This window comes from Patagioenas fasciata, chromosome 5 (genome assembly GCF_037038585.1).
Source record: "Patagioenas fasciata isolate bPatFas1 chromosome 5, bPatFas1.hap1, whole genome shotgun sequence".
In the NCBI taxonomy this organism is placed as follows: Eukaryota; Metazoa; Chordata; class Aves; order Columbiformes; family Columbidae; genus Patagioenas; species Patagioenas fasciata.
The window spans coordinates 44,858,071-44,872,833 of NC_092524.1; the positions used below are offsets into that span (position 1 = coordinate 44,858,071).

The 14,763-nt window shown below is 38.6% G+C and overlaps 1 protein-coding gene across 5 annotated transcripts in view; it reads left to right on the forward strand.

Moving 5' to 3' along the window:
- MIPOL1 (mirror-image polydactyly 1) overlaps nt 1-14,763 on the forward strand; it is a 195,728-nt gene that overhangs the window by 127,485 nt on the left and 53,480 nt on the right. For all 5 annotated transcript variants that reach the window (XR_011739387.1, XM_071809409.1, XM_065840036.2 and 2 more), the window contains one exon: nt 10,213-10,307. Coding sequence is in view for 4 of the 5 variants with exons in the window: in XM_071809409.1 (XP_071665510.1) it covers nt 10,213-10,307 (95 nt within the window). In the remaining variant the exon portion in view is untranslated. The remainder of the gene's footprint in view (nt 1-10,212; nt 10,308-14,763) is intronic.

Here is a 14,763-nt window from a genome sequence, read left to right on the forward strand (position 1 = left end):
GCATGGTCAATGGCTGGTCAAAGCTCAAAACCAAGGACTTTACCATAAGGAGGAATCTGCAATAGAGGCTGGTAGTGAAGTAAGGCTAGAAAGAATTACCCAAGCAAGAATTACTCCTGCATCCTTGGAGTGGAGCTGTGGATGACACCTCTTGAACACTCAAGAGTGCCTCACCCACCTACTACAAGTGCAAGAAACAAATTGTCAGTCACAGTCATGTATATAAGTCAGGTTTATCAATCTTGGTCAAGTTCATTAAGCCCTTATTAGTTGGCAAAACCAATTATCTGTACCTACTCGTAACTAAAATAGGATCAGGGTGTGGGCTTGAACAGTGCCATGCAATCATCTGTGCTTTTTGTTAGAAAGCTCCCTGGCACGGTTTTAACCCGCTCTTGGTGAGAATGCATTTGTAACAATACTGTGTGCCAGGGCCTGTTCCCCTCCAGCAATCTGGTGTTAGCTGCCCTTCCTTTTAGGGGTGAAGGAAGAGAGGTTTTGACATGGTAACACAAGGCAGGTGATACCAGTCAGTCTCAAGGCTGGAGCATCATTTCTGGTCAGTTCTTTTTAGACCCAGAGAGGTCACTGCTGTGGTCAGTTTGGGGTCTGTTAGTGGAGCCTGAAAATGAACCAGACAGGGAGCCCTGAAAGCACACACAGTTTCTGGCTGCAGTGCAGATAAAACATGCCTGGCTGCAACATGAACTTTTTTCTGTTCTTCTGCCAGTTCAGTTCCGCCCCAAACTGGATAGGACACTTCTGGGGCTGAGTGGAACGTTGTTTTTATTGAATAGGGTCTTTGTTACCACAAAGCTTCCGAGACAACATTACAACACTACCTTTTGGATCCTGTGCTGACGACTTGCTCTTTGTGGCAGATACTGACTTGCTAATATAGGTGGCCAAAGTCATTTGCATGGACAACAGGTTTATCCTGGGTGCTGAAGTTTGAAGCTTTCCCAGAATGATCTGCCAATAGGTCTCAGACTCCACCTGGAAGGCTTCTTCAGCTCACTCCAGCCTACACAGTCATTTCCTTCTTGATTTCCACTAAGGAGGTTGCCAGGAAAGTTTGTTATAAAGTGTAATAGTCTTCATGTTGCGTGTAAAGCAAGTCAGGTCTCTCAAAGCTGAGGGAAACATGCCTGTTATTAAAGTGGATCAGAGAGGTTTTTTCATTTTTGCTTTAAAGTAAATATTTGATAACCTGGTCAGCCTTTGTAGGGATGAGTCTGTTTTCTAGTCCAGTTACCTATGCAGGGGGACATAAGAAGGCTTCCTCAGATAAACAGTGAACACCATGCCCAAAAAACCATGCATGCTTTATTTTCACATCAAGTAAGATGAGTTTTTCTGTATTGCTGATGTCTTTCCATTATTTATTTGAAACAAAATGTGTGATGTCACCAAGACCAAACCTGAATTACAGAACATGGAGAAATGTGCCCTTTCCACATACCCACAGCTGTAAGCAGTCTTTAATCTGAGATGTAAAGGAATTAACTTACTTTTGTTATTTTCATATAGATTCTAAAGACATAGCTACTATGCAAAAATAACTGTTGTGAATGGCTTTTTGCTTCTCTATTAAAACAAAGCCTTCTTGTTTTCTTTTGATTTTCTTTTCGAAGTGTGCATCATAGTTAACAGTGAGACAAATATCTGCCTCTCTGTATATGAACTACTTGCTATTTTAAAGCTCCTCCAGCTTGTGTTCATAATAAATCCTTCCTATTAAAAGGTCAGCATCTCTGCATATGGCATTATTTATGTATAAAGCCCAATCCAGCTATGAATGCCATCATCCTTGAAAGTTTTCAGGAGTCTTTTTATTGTCGCTAAGGTTATATCTTACCTGAAATAAACTTTGCAGTATCCTTAGTTAGTTATCTTCATGCACATAGTAAGTATGTATAGTGGTATCTCTGGGTTTTTTAGCCATGTACTCAAACAAGTGGAAACCGTCAATGAAATCTTGACCTGTGGAAGTCAATTACAGTTTCGAGTCAACCTTACAGGGACAGAATTTCAAATTAATCTTCCTCAGTCCTATGAATCATTCTTTACAATAAAATGGTTCCATATATTAGTCTCACACACTCACCACATGCCTTGCATTATCTTTTGAGTATCTAAATTTTCCTGCAATTTCAATATACCTTCTATTGGTCAAAAGAAGTATAGGATATTACAAAATAATACTGCAGATAATGAAGAAACTTTGTATCAACATCGTATCTAAGGTTAGATGAGCAAATTCTTAATTCTCATTGAAAAATATCATGAGCACTTCATATAGACTGTTTCTTGCATAATGTGTTAATGGACTAAATCTGCCTGTAATATGTACTCATCTGGGCACAACACTTGGTAAAAGGCAAACTACATGTCAAATACTGCTGGTACAGTGTGCTTCCCAGTGTGATGTGACCATGCAGTACAAGAATGAGACATTTACCTCTCAGGCATAATGGTTCAACTGAGATTTCTTTAAGAAGATTAGTAGGTATTAAGTTTCCTCTTATTGTAATAAAATGAACCCAATATTTACCTAGTGTGGGCAGAAATGCTATTGGATCCTTTAATTTTCTTCAACAGAGCAGGAAAAAACTTTTTGGTGATTTTTTTTTTTTTCCTGATTGCACAATCTGCATAATATTTGTTGTGGCCTGTTGCTGTCATCCCAGTCACAACAGGACCTCTCAGAAATGAATGACCATACAAGCAGCATTCATATGATGTGATCGTGTATTATTACTGGGGAATTTGTTATTGTGATGAAGACGAGAGTCTGGACCTCAGATAGTGACACCTTCTATAAGTCTTCTGAAAAGCTCCCTAAAAATAGTAAATTAGGGATAGCATAGAGACTCACTTGGGGAAGGTGGCATTCGGTAGACTTGCAGCACAACACTTCTTGAAAGTGACAATTCTGTTTTGGAATGAAAGGGAGATTAGGGGGTTACCATTTTTAATACCCATAAGAGAAAACATTCTTTGTAAAGGAACTGAAAAAGATGTGTCTATACATGCTAAAAAGACAGTGTTGATTCACACGCATCCCATGCATGAAAACTCTGATTTGAACTCCCTGATCCAAGTTGGGCACCCTCAAACATTTTGATGGCTGGGCTGTGGAGTTTGTGTCCTTTCCCATGATGCATCTTCTATCTGGATCTGCTTTTCACATACATAGCAATTTAATAAAAAAATATTTGTGCCGGTCATAGAGAGAAGACATAAACGAATGGAAGTCACCAGAAACGTGAGTAATTCACATTAATTTAGAGTAGGGAAGTATTCTCACTGGTGGAAGTCAGCCGTGTCCACAGTGAGTTAACACTCTGAGAGTGGGACTCAACATTAGGTTTCTGCATCCAAAACGAGTAACCTAATCATATGGCTGGGGAGGAGTTCTCTCCTCTGACAGAAACTTTGCCTGTTATTCCTCAGAAATGTTTCTGTCTAAACCAGTGGATCTTGACAGGGCATTATTGTTCTAGTGAAACAATGCTTTTTATTAAAAAAAAAAAAAAAGTTTCATTAACTCATATTTATTCTGACCAACAATAGTATTAGATTGTAGAGTAAAATCTTATTATGGTTAATTGTTTGATCCTGATGCAAACTCATAAAGGTCATGTTTGTTCTTGAGATCCCATTCCTTTGTGCCCAGAGGGAATGTCAAGCTGGGTGTGGTTGTGGTGGTGTGCTGGGGGAAGATGTAGCTTAAAGGCTCTGAGAGTTCACACCACCGCCACTGTTGCCCTGAAATTCGCACACACAAACCCATAGCTGGTTCTTCAGGGCAGTTTTCCAGCTGTACTGACCCTCCACAGCAGCACTGATCCATTGGGGATCAGTAATACAGTTGCTCAATTTACTCAAAGTTAAAATAGGTTTAGTAAAAACTATTTCCATTAGAAAATGATGTGTTGAATAATACCTTTTCATTTCTTTCTAATGGTTTCAGTTAATATTCCCAGTTTTTCCAACTATCGTTTATCTTCCAGAAGTGTTATTTGATGAACATTTGAAACTACATTTCAAACTTCAAAAATTCAATATAAAGTTTTAATTTTACCTTTTAAATCTGGCTTTATTTTTGTTAATTATGTATTTCATGATGTGCCAATAATTTATAACATCTACTGTAGTACAGTTCTAATTTTCACTTTTCATTTTTGAAATCATCAAAGGCAGCTGATACTTAAATGCAAGTTGAAACATTTTATCCAATTTTCTAGGTCACCATGTCCCCTGTTTGTATTATAATGAAACAGTTTGACACGTTAGCACTGCGATTTAAAAAACAAGGTGATCACTTAGTGTGTTATTAGAGTGCTAGGCATTTTCAGTCCCCTCATGTTAGCTGGAGCCTTTCTCTTGACCCTGAAAACCTCTGATCCCCTAATTAATAAGACAAGTGCTTATATTATTTTCTAGATCAAAGCATCACCTGCTTCTGTTGTTGGTGGAACAGTTTGATATGTTGACACTTCGATACAGAAAATAAGATGAGCTGTTGTAATCTGCACTAAATAGCAGCTGCTAATGTAAAAATAACATAATCGTTAGAAGTTGGATGTCATTATGTGTCACAACATGACCTACTCTATCATGCAGTATGTACTTCTCTTATTGACATGATGTGTAAAACGTAAAGGCATTAAAAATAATGTGAAATAAAAAGATTTCTTCAAAGGTTTTAAAATGCTTTTCAAGATTTTTTTTTTCTTGCTTCTTTGTTCTAATTCAGAAAGAAAGAAGCTTTTGTTCCCCTGCCACTGTCCTGCTGCCCGGAGAAGACACCTGACTTCTTACTGTCCAACTAGGCTGCTAATATCAGCAGAAACATACTTCTGCCCCACCAGAAATGGAGGCAATTCTGAGTTGACCATTTGTGGCCAGATTCCATTTCAGACTCCAGATAACATCAGACAAAAGGAGCAGAATGATGTTTTGCTGCCATCTTTCCCTATTATACAGCTCTACTGAGTGTAAATGACTGAGTCCATAAATTGCAGAAATGACCTTTTAGTCTTTTCAGACTTCTTATCCAGCCTGCTTCTAATCCACAGGGAGATCCTGGATCAGCAGAAAGCAAGCTGTTGGTAGCAGCTATTGCCAAGTTAAGGAATACCTGTGCATTAACAGGTATCTCAGTCAAGCCAGGGGAAAATACTTTGCGTGGGAATGGTGTCAGTTCTAATTGGATTGATTATAGTCTCAATAAGAATAAAATAAGAATAACTTTTCGGAAAGAAGAGTACTTATTAAGCAAGAAAGTGTCTTAAAAAACAGGAGATATAGAGACAAATGAAAATTGCCAGAGATTAAGCTAAATCATCCCTTGGAAAGGAAATGAAAACAAACAGTAGTGTAACGACTGAAATGAGAACAAGGAAAGAGGAAATGTGCCACATTTCTGAGAACAGCATGGAGATCAAGGATAATCCAGATTAGGTCAGAAATTGTGTGATTTTTTTTTCTCTTCGCCATTGGTCAATGCTGATGTCAACTGTAAGGATGGGGTTAGGAAGAGTGAGTGTATGTAAATGAGCACTTCATAGCTGTTCAATAGGTTATTGTGCTCAGACTGAGATAATGGATGGTTCTTATCCTCAGTTCTAAGAGAGCTGGTATGTGAAATTGCAGAAATGATAGGAAAGTTCTTCAATAAAACCTATGAGGCTGTGTACAGTGTCATATGGCAGGAACTTAGTAGAGGCAGCAGCTGTTTATAGAAGGGCAAAAAGTGCAATTCTAACAATTTTAGACCAGTTAGTCTTTATTGTGAGGCTTCAGAGTAAATTTGAAGGGAAAATGTTTTTAAAATGTGAATCCATCAACAGTGGATTGAAGTCCAACTTTCACCCAAGTAAGATCATGCAAGGATTCTGTTTTATTATGATAACTGATTATTTAGACAAGGAAACTTGTTAAATGTAAGCTGACACATAAGGTTATATGTGGTGCTGTATGGAAAATTATTAATTACAGTGGAAAATGTGTATATTGTTGTTTTACAAGCAGGCACAAGCTTTCTTGCAAAAGCAGCAGGGAAATACTGCTTGCTGTTAGCCTGGTTCACCTAGCATCTCCTGTTTGGAAGGATGGGCATGTTGAGCTCATGTCTGTCTGCAAAATGTCATGTACCCATGAAGGAGATGAGGGATTAGTCAAAGGCAATAAGGAACTAGTTAGCAGAAAGGCAACAGCAGAGAGCTTTGAAAGAAGAAACGTTAAGGTCCAAGGATTTCACTAGTGGAATTTCTCTCCAGTTTCTCACAAATTGGTACTAAACCAGTTTTCTTTAATGCCGTTAATGAGAACCTTTGGCATGAAGAGCAACAGCATACCAACAAAACTGCTTGATGATGCAGAGCTGAGAGATCTTATTAAAACTAAGTGGAAATGTTATTAATACAAAGTAAGTTCAAGCTTTCTTGCAGAAAGATTGGAATAGTGTCGAGTACTGGAAAAATAAAAGCAGTGGGGTGGAATTCAGTGGTACCAAATGAAAGGTGTCAACATTTCAGGATGAATAAGAATTTCCATTATTAGCTGGGTAATACCCATGGCAAGAGAACACACAGATATCAGTGGGTGACTGTGGAGCAAAAAAGTTTCAAGAATATATCAGGCAAGATGTTTCCACTGGAGTTAGGAGGTACTGCTAGCAGAGTACTAATGAGATGGATTTGAACTGATCAGGAGAATGGAGAACCTGCTTACTGAGAGGTAACAGAAAAGGTTATTTGTTTAACCTATGTAAGGAAGGAAAATTATATGCTCTTCATAAACATATGCAGGTGAAAATATATATGCTCTCTACAAATGCATGAGAAAAAAGCAGTAAAAAGATAAAGCTATGAAGCTTCATTAATCAAGTTCATTGTATGTTTTTCCTTCTGTTGGATGTTGAAAATCATTATACAAGCTATCTCTCACCCACAGAGATCCTGACACTGTAGGATGCTCTATGTTCTTACATTTTCAATTTCGATTTGAGGGTATACATGATAGCCCTAGAGGAATTAGGATAAGATAAAAACTAACTTTAACCCTCTGTTTTCCTTTGCTGAAGTCTTGTATCTTTCCAGCCTTCACATTAAAAAAACAGCATGTTCATTTAAATATTTTGAAACAAAAGCAACAGCAAAAGGATCAATAATGAGATTTTCTTTGTCAAGATCTGGTGATTTCAAGTTTGATATGTAGCAATTAGCCTTTAGATTTAATTGTAAAGTTTAAATTTTCAACAAGTAACTGGTTGCTAAAATGTAAAATGAAAGAAGTGTAGAAACAAGAATTATCTTTTGCAGGAAAGTGGGGTGGGAGACAGGGAAGGGGGAAGGACCTACCCACGTTAAACCAAGTATGAAAGCATAGGAACTTGTGGGCAAAACAAAAGTGTCAGAAAGAGGCCATATCCCACTGATCAGAATACCCTTTCAGGATTAAACAGGAACTTCACTGAGGGTGGCCCCTATACCAAAGTAGTGACCGAACTCATCTCTAAATTCACCTTTTCAGGGAAAACCTCCACCAGAAGAACCTGGATATTTTTTTTTTTTCTTCTTGTTGCTCCTTGTTTACCCAGCCTCACAAAAAAAAAAAATTAGTCTAAACTGATACATTTCTGTGAAAAGTTCTGATTTCCACAGCTTGACATTTTCCAAAGCAATAATATTTTTTTTAAAGTTCCCAAGTAACTATTGCTATTACTAGAGGTGAGCTCATGTAGGATTTTTGCCTCGTGCACTATGAATGGATTTTAATGTACATTATAGGAGTCTTCCAAATGTTTTATAGTAGTGCAGGCACCCTCATTTTAGTCAGCAATTTAATTTTGCGATGTACACTGTTTTGCTTTCCTTCTAGTGAAGGAAGGCATCTCTCTTTTGGGAGGGTATTTGAGTCATTTATTTGTGTTTACCACTCTTCAGGCCTGTGAATGATGGGTTGTTTTGTCACATGGCTGCATGCTGTACACAAAAACTCCTCTGCTTGAATTTTTGTTGGTCTTGTGCAGCTGCCTGGTGTGAACCACACTACTTGCCGAAATGCAAACCCAGTCAAATCGGTGCAGTTTTTCTGCTGAAAAACTGACATAAATAAGAGTCTTCAGACTCCAGTGCCTTCTGACTTTTGTCCTGAAAAGCAAGTGGAACATAAGGTGTATTTTTTATGATAGTTCTCCAAAGAGACTAGCTGTTAATCTCTCCGTGAGTAGGTGTGTCAGCTGCAAACATTTCCTTCCAGTCTACCATTTCAATCACACTTCACAGTACACTGAAAATTGGCAAGGATGTTAATTATTGGCCTCTAGAACAAACCACCTACTTTGACTCAAGCGTGTTTTCCAATTTTTAAGAATGTTGTTTCACCTACAGAACAGTATAATTACAGAAAATAGCTTGGTTTGGCTAACATCCTTGTGTTCTGTGAGTTCTGCTTGTAAGGCAACAAGCAGCGCTGGGCAAGAGGCTCACCTGCAGAGGGTTTAACCTCTTGCTGACAGGAGTTAGGGCTTGCCAGCATCCAGTACATTGTTTTCAGTATCAGAAGCCCTAAACCACTGTCAGTCAGAGGTTAAACATTAACGCTTTCTGCTTTTAAAGCTGAAGGAACCCTCCATATAGTAAGAAAATTTGTTTTTATTCTCCAGGGAACTTCCTGTTAAAATTTTATGAATGTCTGTTCCAGGAGCAATTACTGTGGTGGGTCCTGTACCCCAGCAATGTGAAACCCTGGGTGCAACGTGACACACTGAGCAGCACGGTGCAGAGACTGGTTGTGTAGCTGCATTTGTGCAATGCGGTGTTTAACAAAATTTGCCAGGAGTCAGCCATGTATCCAGGACATGATTAATCAACCAGCAGAATAAATTGCCCATAGATGACTGGGAGTTGACAGTAAACAGTAAAACACCTGCCTTGAAGACTTACAGTCTTAACAGACAAACAGGAAACAGAAGCAAGTGGGTGCCCTGTTTTAGGAGAGAGATTTTGAGGCACACAGACAGAGTTGTTCACGATTATACAGCGTCTGGCAGAGCTAGAGGCTGAGCTCTGTGCATTTCCCTTCATGTGTTCGTAGCTCATGTAACAGGTCTTTAATTTACCAAGAAGCTTTTCCACAACACTGTCCTGAAGAGCTGGCAGAATCCGCAGTCAGCATTTCTCACACATGTGCCTCTTGGTTTGGGGCTCTACAATTTGTACAATTAATAATGTACACCATGAATTAAAACAATTGGAAAGCAGCCCAGTGCTCAGGCTCATGTGTCAAAGAATTGCTGTGCAAGCCCAGTCTTACTTGTTGTTGCAACAATTAATCATCCATTGATTTTAAGATCATGTATATGGTACCTGGGCCCTCAAGGGAGTCCTGCAGTGCTAATTAAACTGGACATTTTAAAATTGTGGTGATTAAGCTATGGAACCATATTAAATTTACATGAGTACTTATTTCTCCTACCTCCTCTTTAACCTTAAGGCGGTGTTGGGGCTGGCTACCTTCCTGACCTTACAAGCCACATGCTGCAATTTCCAGAATGGCTGTGAGTCACCAGGCCTTTGCAATGTGGTGCGAATAAACAAAGGGAGGGGGAATATCCGGGAGGGTTCACAGCGGGGAGATGACAACGATTTCTCAGGGATTCCTTTACTGCACTGTAAACCAGATCCTGGGTGAGAATGTGCCCTGATCCCAGAGTGAACTGGCAGTGCCCATCTCAGCAGGCTCAGGGTGCAGGTTATCCAGCAGATTTCCTGCCAGTAACACCAGCCAGTGGCTCCCAGACCAAGAGTCACAGCTGAGTGCCTTGTTTCACTCTCTGTATGTTGTTCAACAGTTTTGCACTATAGGAATATTGTATCAATATGAAATATGTTTGCTGAGGAACACTTGGCTAAACTGAAGAGGCCTGGCCTTAGCCATTCGAGAAGCTTACTGTATACACGAGGGAAGCCGTTCAAAACGTCATTCTACTGGGAAAAAAAGCTAGAAGAAATTGCAATGCTAGAACAAGAGAGGAGTTTTTTCGTAAGAATTAAATAGGTGGTATTACAAAACAGTATAACTTTATATATGTGATTATAATAAAGCGTAACTGAAATGAATGCACAAAGGATCATTATGTTTTCAAAGCAATCTGGGTTCTCTGAATAAATTGTTTATCATTTGTTCGTTGTTTTGCAGGCAGACTTGATAGCCTTGCAACAAGAAAAAGAGGCTGCTCTTCAGCAGTGCAAAAAATTAGAAGAAGAAATCCAGGCATTGCGTGTTTATTACAGGTAAAATAATTAATACTAATATAAATCAGTGACTCACAGGGGAAATTTTCTGTACTGTGTCTGACTGTGAGTAAGGAAATGGCCTTATCAAATAGGTATTTGTTGGAAATGTGAATACATCAATGAATCAAGACCTGCATTTCTGCTTTACTGCTCACCAACCGTCTCTTTGAAATAGAAGTCCTTTTCTTATAGCTTAAATTTTCTGTTAGTTTCTTCTAAGGGAAGGGGAAGGTTACTGGCAGCTGATTCTCATATAAATTAAAAAGCTGTGTTATAGCGATGCGTCCACCGAAAAACTCGAGGACAAAAGAACCAGTTGAAATAAGTGCTTGTTTATTCCATGGTTGTTTGTACATACCTAACTCAATAACATAGATTTTAAAATAATAGAACCTTTAATTATAAAAGACAATTTTCTTTTCATCCTCAGTATAATGTGTATGTTTTAATTCCTTACATTCTGTAGCAGTACGTAGAATGAGAGAAATAGCCATTCTCTCATTAATTTAGGTGGACTGCACTGAACATTTGCATGGATCAGTGGGTTTTAGTCCCTGGGGAGAAACTCTGTGTGGTCCAGTGAAGGAGTTAGGTTGTTTTATGGAGTGATGTTGGGTTACAGTTCTCATTTCATCCTGACCTCCTGTGTGAGAGGGGGTACAGAGCTGCCAGCAGGTTAAAGGCAGGAGAATTGGCATCAACACAGCGGAAAATTGTGAATCTGAAGGCTGAATGTCTGTGATGAGGGATGTGGGCTGCAGAGGTAAATAATAAATGTAGTGTGAATATTATGTTCATTGGAAATAAAGAGGACTAGTTAGTTATGACTAAAAAGCATTTGCAGTAGCAAAACTGTGTATGTTTTCAGTGTTCCAGCATTTACAAGTGAAAAATACTCAGGTTTCTAGAGGTTTTTAGAGTTTCCTCTTCTCATTAAGTTTATTAAAATCTTGGAAGGAAGTTTCAAAACAACTTTTGTTCCTAAATCTCATAGGCATTTATTTAAAACCTGTTAATAGTGAATAGAAACCCCAAGCAATTTGTGATTATTGCTTTTAATGAATTTGGTCAGCATTTAGTGTGTGCACATATTATGGTATGATTTACCAAACTAGAAAGAATTTATTATAGAGCCCCTATTACTCACTTAAATGGGATTTGTATTGTAATTTAAAAATAGAAAAGAAATTTTTGTATTGATATTTAAGAAATTAAGAGTTTAGTTGTGTTGGAGATTTTTTCACTGACTTATTTTTTTGAGATAGTGTGTCAAGTTTTCACTAACATATAGTATTTAACAAGTGTAGTAGACAGCAGCCTTAGTTTATTGATGGAAATGCTTTTAATCTCAGAAATGTTAACAATAATGACTTGCCGAAATCGCTGTTAGTCTTTACCATGTTATTAACTTATGGCACTTAATTTGAACAGACAGAATTTCATTGTAAGTTTAATGATGGTGTTTTGCAAGATTTAGTCGTAAGGTAAGAAATACTTATCTGAATATCCCCCGGGACAAGAACTATTTTATCACTACTAAATTATACAAGTCATATAGTGGTTCAGAACATCAAAAATGAAAGATTTTATCTCCTGCCATATTGTTCTTAGACAATGTTTTTTCAATGCATTCTGAAGTGGACACAGAGAGGCACAAATTGACTGAGGTTTGCAGGAACCTCTGAAGGTCGTCTTGTCCAACCCCATTGCTCAATCAGGGCCACATAGAGCAGTTGCCCAGGATCATATCCAGATGGGGTTTCATTATCTCCATGGATGGAGACTCCACAACCTGTTCATATAGAGACACTGTCCAAGCATGCGGAGACATGGCTAGGAAAGCCAAAGGCCACCTGGAATTGTTGCTTTCTACATCCCTCACTGGGTTCAAGAAGGGCTCCTATAAGTGCTTGAGTAGCGATGTTTGAGGTCTCATGCCTGTCTTTTGCCTTAGTTAGAAATTAATCACACCATTATGAGGATTCTTATGAGCATCATAACATTTTTTTTACTCTTTCCCATATATTACATGAACATCTGAAGCCTCTCTCATGAAATAGTGTGGCAGCATTTTGAACACATGCCAAACCAGCTAGATGAAGAAAAGAGTATATGGCCTGTGTGCATAAAGCTTTGGGGACTGTATCAGGCCAACGGTGGGCTGGCCACAATAATCATGAATTACAAAGTAGAGAGTGCATTTCCCAGGCCATCCCAAATGAGGGAAAATTTACTCTCTCTTTTGTATGTGGAGGCTAGTTAAAGGAATGCCTGTGTAGATGTCTACTGAGTCATTTTATTTCCTTTCACTGTTTGCCGTGCTGTGGTAATCTAAAGTAAGAACTGAGCCTGTTTTTTCAGACAGCGTGTTTTGGAATGAGGTGGAAGTTACATTCTTTGATCCAAGTGAGTTAGCGAGACAATTTGCTGTTCAAGACTACGTTTTCGTAGAGTTACTTCTCTTTTGGGCTTCAGAGCTCCCTAGTGAGTGAAATACAGGCTTCCACGAATACTCCGCTTCTCATCTGAACTGTAGGGCTGTAATGAGACGTGTTATTATGCAGGGTGCACTTTTCCTTCACCTACTGTTCTCTCATCCCTTTGCCAGCTTCTCCCACCTTCTGTCGTCTCTGTGGTGCCAGCATGACAGCAGCTTGGGAATTTTGGCTCTGTTTGGTGCCTTCTCCTCCTTCTGCTCTTAGGTCTTCCTTGGCCTTAGAAAAAGCATTTTCTCATAATTTTTTTCTTTTTTGTATATTTTAACTGAGATTTCTACAGAATCTTTTAACTTAGGAGAAACAAATTTAAGGGAAAAAAAAAACCCTAGAGGCTAATGTTGAAATATACAAGGGATACCTAAAGCCATGCCATGTGCATATAGTAACAGTTCTTTAATGCATACATGTGTAAACAGTAGCATCAAAATGTGTATTTTTATACTGGTCTGTCTTTCACTAACATATAATCCAGAAAAAGCTAAATATTTTATTATACAAAGTCAGAGAAGAGATATTTATGTCCAGAATATCTGTATGTGTGAACATGCCACTGCAGGTACACAGGCATGCTCAAAAGAGGGAAACAAGTGGAGACCTTCCAGAAAAAACATCTTCCCGTTTTTTCTCCAGGAGAAAGATTCCTGGTTTCCAGAATACTGCATCCAGTTTTGGGTCCCCAGTAAAAGACAGACATATATAACTTGGAGCGAGTTTGACAGAAGACCACTAGTATGGTCAGGCAACTGTAGCATTTGCACTGTAAAGAGAGACTGAGGGTACTGCTCTTGTTCAGCCTGGAAAAAAAAAAAAAGTTTCTTTGGTGGCTTCAGGGAGACCTAACAGCAGCCTGACAGTGTCTGTGAGGAGGTTATCAAGGAGGAGAAGCTCTTCACAGTGCTGCATGACAAGGGTGAGAGACAACAGACCTGAAATGAAACAAGAGAGTTTCAGACAAGTGAAAACGTTTTCACCATGAGGGCTGTCCATCATTATAACAGGTTGCCCAGAGTAGTTTTGCCATCTCTATCTTGGGAGATTTCCAGTGCCTCACTTGATAAACCCATGAGTAGCCTGGTCTGATCTCATAGTTGATATCACGTTGAGAGGGAACTTGGTTGGACTAGACACTTCAAGCAGTCACTTCCAACTTGAATTATTCTACAGTTATGTGATCTGGTAGGTGCTGCTGTTTGGAGCCGTTAGATTTTTTTCTCCAACTGTGAAAGAAGTCTGTGCTGTAAACCATACTTCTTTGCAGATGAAGTGGAAAGTAAATCCTAGCTCAAACTGGAGTTTCATGTAAAGCCTGAAAGACCAAACCAAAATTAAAATGAGCTTTTGGGGAATAAATGATGGAACATTGATTTCCATATGAATTTTTACTTTCTGAAAATGAAGCCTATCCCAGAACAATTCAAGCCTTCTTTAAAATGAAAAACAAGTGAAAAGGGGGAAAAAGAAAAGGAGGAAGAATCTAGTTCAGATACAGAATGGACAGGAAGTTGGCTCTGAGTAAAGTTGGGCAGGTTCTCTACTTCTGTTTGTTCTTGTGTTGTTTCCGTGTCATGTCTCAAAAGGAACATTGCATTTTCTGGATAGAAACCCTAAAATTCATATCAGAGATGAAAATTTGCATTACAGTTAGGAACAGTATAGAGTTTCTAGCTTAGTAATATAATTGTTTCAACACAGTACACTTTAAGCTAGGGATTAATGTAAATCATAGATCCTCAGTGACCAAAGAAGACTATATCCAAATCATCAGTTTTGAAGTATGTAGGAGTGTTAATTCCGTTACCTCTTTCTCACATAGCTCTGTTGTTTGAACATTATCACAAGTATTTCATTTGCATATTTTTCAGTTACATGATCTGTCCATTCTTATAACCTTCTATTTCATCAGTGCTTCAGAAGTATAGCTCTCCTACATGTTAAAATGTTGACAAAGACATGCT